Here is a 3,474-nt window from a genome sequence, read left to right on the forward strand (position 1 = left end):
CAGATCCTATATAGGGATGGCCGGTGCGCTCACAGTGAGTGCAGTGCGGCCGGTCTCAAAAAGGACAAAAAAAAAAAAAGAAGAATAAAAGTTCACTCAAAAGAAAAATGGTAGGGCTCCCCCCGACCCACCCAAAAAGAAAAAGACAGTTCAGGTTTCAGCTTTGGACATCTGGAGAATTCAGAAGGTAAAACATCTCACTGCCCTTCAGTGTGAGATAAACAAGTATTACTCGCTCTAAAAAGTGCTTTCAACACTAATTCATTGAAGGAAATCACGTGTCCTGAAAGCCAGACTTACCAGGTCCACCACTGAAGTGTTTCTACCCCTTGGCAGGGAACCCTGGAAAAGGCGAGCCAGCAAAGCACCTCTCAGCTCCCCGGGGAGGCCAACAGGTGCCCCGGAAGCCCCCTGTCTGCCAAGGGTGGGAAAAGGAAACAGAGCCCAACACCTGGGTAAACAGGCTGGGGGGAGGCGCTGCCCTCTAAGGTGCTTATAGGTGCTGGAGAAGAGGGGGACAGGCCAAGAGGAACTCCACGAAGCTCCCCTGGCTGAGTATAACATTCCCACAGACCCTCCCTCCACCATGTAAACCACAACTCCCAGGAGCCTCTGACGACAAGAACACCAGGATGAACACTCACGAAGCTCCCCTGGCTGAGTATAACATTCCCACAGACCCTCCCTCCACCATGTAAACCACGACTCCCAGGAGCCTCTGACGACAAGAACACCAGGATGAACACCTCCACACTGTGGACTAAGAAAGCCCCCCTCCCCAAGAACAAAGCCAACCCACCTGTCGCCCTCCCAAGGCTGGCCAGCCCCTCTGCACAGTGTGGTCGGTGTGCAGACCCAGGAGCGCCACTCCCGGCAGACACTGAGCCCCTCCCACAGCCCGTGCCCTGGTCTTGGGGGTGCACAGCCTCTAGGCTCCCTGCTGCCCTATACCCAACCCCTCCCGTTCCAAACTCCCACCACCCCACCAAGCCCCTGCCCCATTCCCAGGACATTAGCTGGTCCCTCCCAAGCTCTGCACAAAGTCAGCCCATGCCCCACCCTCCACACCAGGCTGGTGCCCTCCCCCCATCCCAAATGCCCCCTACCATCTCCTCGCCCGTGACTTTGAGGGGTTGTTCCATGTCCCCACCGTCTCATGGTTTGTGATGAGGAGGCTCTCAGCACAGGCCTGACACACAGTAGGTTCTCAGCAAAGGGGGCTCTTCTAAGCTGGCTCAGACCCCCTCTCATGTAAACTCTCTCAGATCAGCCAGACAGAGGGAGCTGAGCCAAAGAGTGCACCTTGGCCTGGGGTGAATGTTAGCAGCACCTCTTATTGGGGGAGGTGCAGGACAGTTCCCCCACTAGCTTGGGGCCCCCAGTAACACCTGAGCAAGGAACAGCACCAGATACACCAAAAGCCACCTTCGGCCTTTCCACTCCCATTTAGAGTTAAGGAGCAAAAGACCCCTGGAGGGTGGCCAGGCTCCACCCCAGGAACAGAACCGCTTGCCTTTCCTTAAAGGGAATGGGAATTAACAAGCTCTGAGAGTCACATGAGCCTGCAATGCCTCAGCCAAATCAGCTCGGGCTGCCCAAATCTAACTCAAATCCCGCCTGCTACAGCACCCCGGCTCCATCCTCCACCCTGTGGGGGCACCCTGCGGCAGCAGCACCAGCAGGTGCTCAGAGTGCCATGCCAGGTCAGCTGGAAAGAGAGGAAGGTGGGGAGGGAAGGTGTGTGCTACTCTCCAGAATCAAGAACTATCTTCTTCCCCTTCCCAGATCCTCTCTCTTCTCTGCCTTCTCATGCAGCAGAGATGCCCAGCACACCACGGGACCCCCTGACCATAGACTCCTACCCTATCCACCCACCTGCCTGCCTATCCTGCGCCATCAAGGCATCCCTCTGCAGGGCCCCAAACTGGCCAGGCCACGAGAAAGGGGCGCTGTTCAGTCCCTCCTGAAGGACCCCACAGGACATGCTGACCCCCATCAAGAAAAGCCACATTTCCACAGAAGAAGCAAGGGGCGGTGGGGAGGCGAGGCTTCTGGAGATCTTTGTCTTGGGAGAAAGGCTGACAACAGGTCGACACCCACCGAATAAGCCCAGCTTGCACACACATGCAGGCCACCCTGCAGGGGCAAGAAGACAGGACACAGCAGCTGAATCCCATTTCTGAGCCAAAAACGCATGCGTCCTGCAGTGTGGCCCACGGCCCTGGAACCCAGCTTGCCCCAGCTTGTCCCAGCCCTGCGTCAAGACTGGAAGGCCGGCTAACTTTACAGGCCAATGGGGTAGGCTTACACCTCCACCTGGCACCCTCCCAAGCCACCCCGTGCCTGACAGATGCCCCCCCCCCAATGAGGGGGACCGCGTAATCACTTCACCCCACCCCCGTGACAGGCGCTGCCTCTGCTTCCAAGGCTGGCCCAGGACAGCTAGGGTTGCCATTTATATAATCTTCCAGGGCTAGGGCAGACACAGCCAACTGAGGGCAAGGTTATGAAAAATGCATGCCCAGAGCCTTCGCATCCAAAAGAAAAGGAAAAAAAACCCACCCGCATTTTGCATGACTTTCTTTTCAGACCTCTCGCACACCCATTTTGTGAACAAATGCAGTGCTCAGAGAACCAAGAGGCTGCTGACAGCGCTTCCAGGCCTTGCCCAGTGGTCCCAGTGCCCCACCAGGCCCTAGCCCTGGTCTCAGACCCCTGGGTCAGAAGAGACTCCTGCAGGCATCCTGGGCTGGGCTAACTACAACCTGCAGGACCAGGTTGGTGATAAATTAAGGGCAGCTCATAGCTCCCAAACCACCCCGTGAGGGCCTGGACACCATGCCTTGAAGCCCCCATACTACTTCTGCAGAGACAATGGTCCAGACCATTGGGTCAGTAAAATGGGTTATGAGGACTCTAGAAGGAGCAGAGCTGACAGACACGCCCTCCCGGTGCCCACTCTCCAGAGCACGGAGCACGCCCGCCACACAAGGAGGCAGGACCTCCACCACCAGCAGGCGCACAACCCCTGACCTGCCCACAGGCACAAACCCGCCCCAACACGCAGCGCAAACCCGGCGCGCGTCCTGCAGGCCACCCACACAGAGGGTGACACACGCGGCCACCCCTTATGCTGCCACGGCTGCCCACGGCCTGGCGCAGGAGCAAGGACGCGCCCAAGGACGCACTCGCGGACAGCCCACCTGCGGGCCAGCACGAGCTCACCTGCAGCTCACACCAGGCCACCTCCACCCAGGTCTCCGTGTCCAGCCCTTTGTAGACGGTCTTGAAGGAGCCACGGCCCAGTTCGATGTCGAACTTGAGGAAGCGGCCGTCCAAGGAGGTGGCCACTGCCTTGAGGTCGTCCTCATCGTCCTCCTGGTTCTCAGGCTCGTCCCGGCGTGCGCGCTCAGGCTCGGGCTTCGCCTCCGCCGCCCCCGCGTCCTCCTTCCTCACAGCCGCCGCCGCCTCCTC

At 58.6% G+C, this 3,474-nt stretch overlaps 1 protein-coding gene across 1 annotated transcript in view; it reads right to left on the bottom strand.

Annotated features, from left to right (window-relative positions):
* WNK2 (WNK lysine deficient protein kinase 2) overlaps positions 1–3,474 on the bottom strand; it is a 140,224-nt gene that overhangs the window by 135,125 nt on the left and 1,625 nt on the right. The window contains exon 3 of the mRNA XM_008576203.1: positions 3,226–3,471. Within this exon, the coding sequence (XP_008574425.1) occupies positions 3,226–3,471 (246 nt within the window). The remainder of the gene's footprint in view (positions 1–3,225; positions 3,472–3,474) is intronic.

The sequence above is a fragment of the Galeopterus variegatus genome, unplaced genomic scaffold (assembly GCF_000696425.1).
Source record: "Galeopterus variegatus unplaced genomic scaffold, G_variegatus-3.0.2 Scaffold1310, whole genome shotgun sequence".
NCBI lineage: Eukaryota > Metazoa > Chordata > Mammalia > Dermoptera > Cynocephalidae > Galeopterus > Galeopterus variegatus.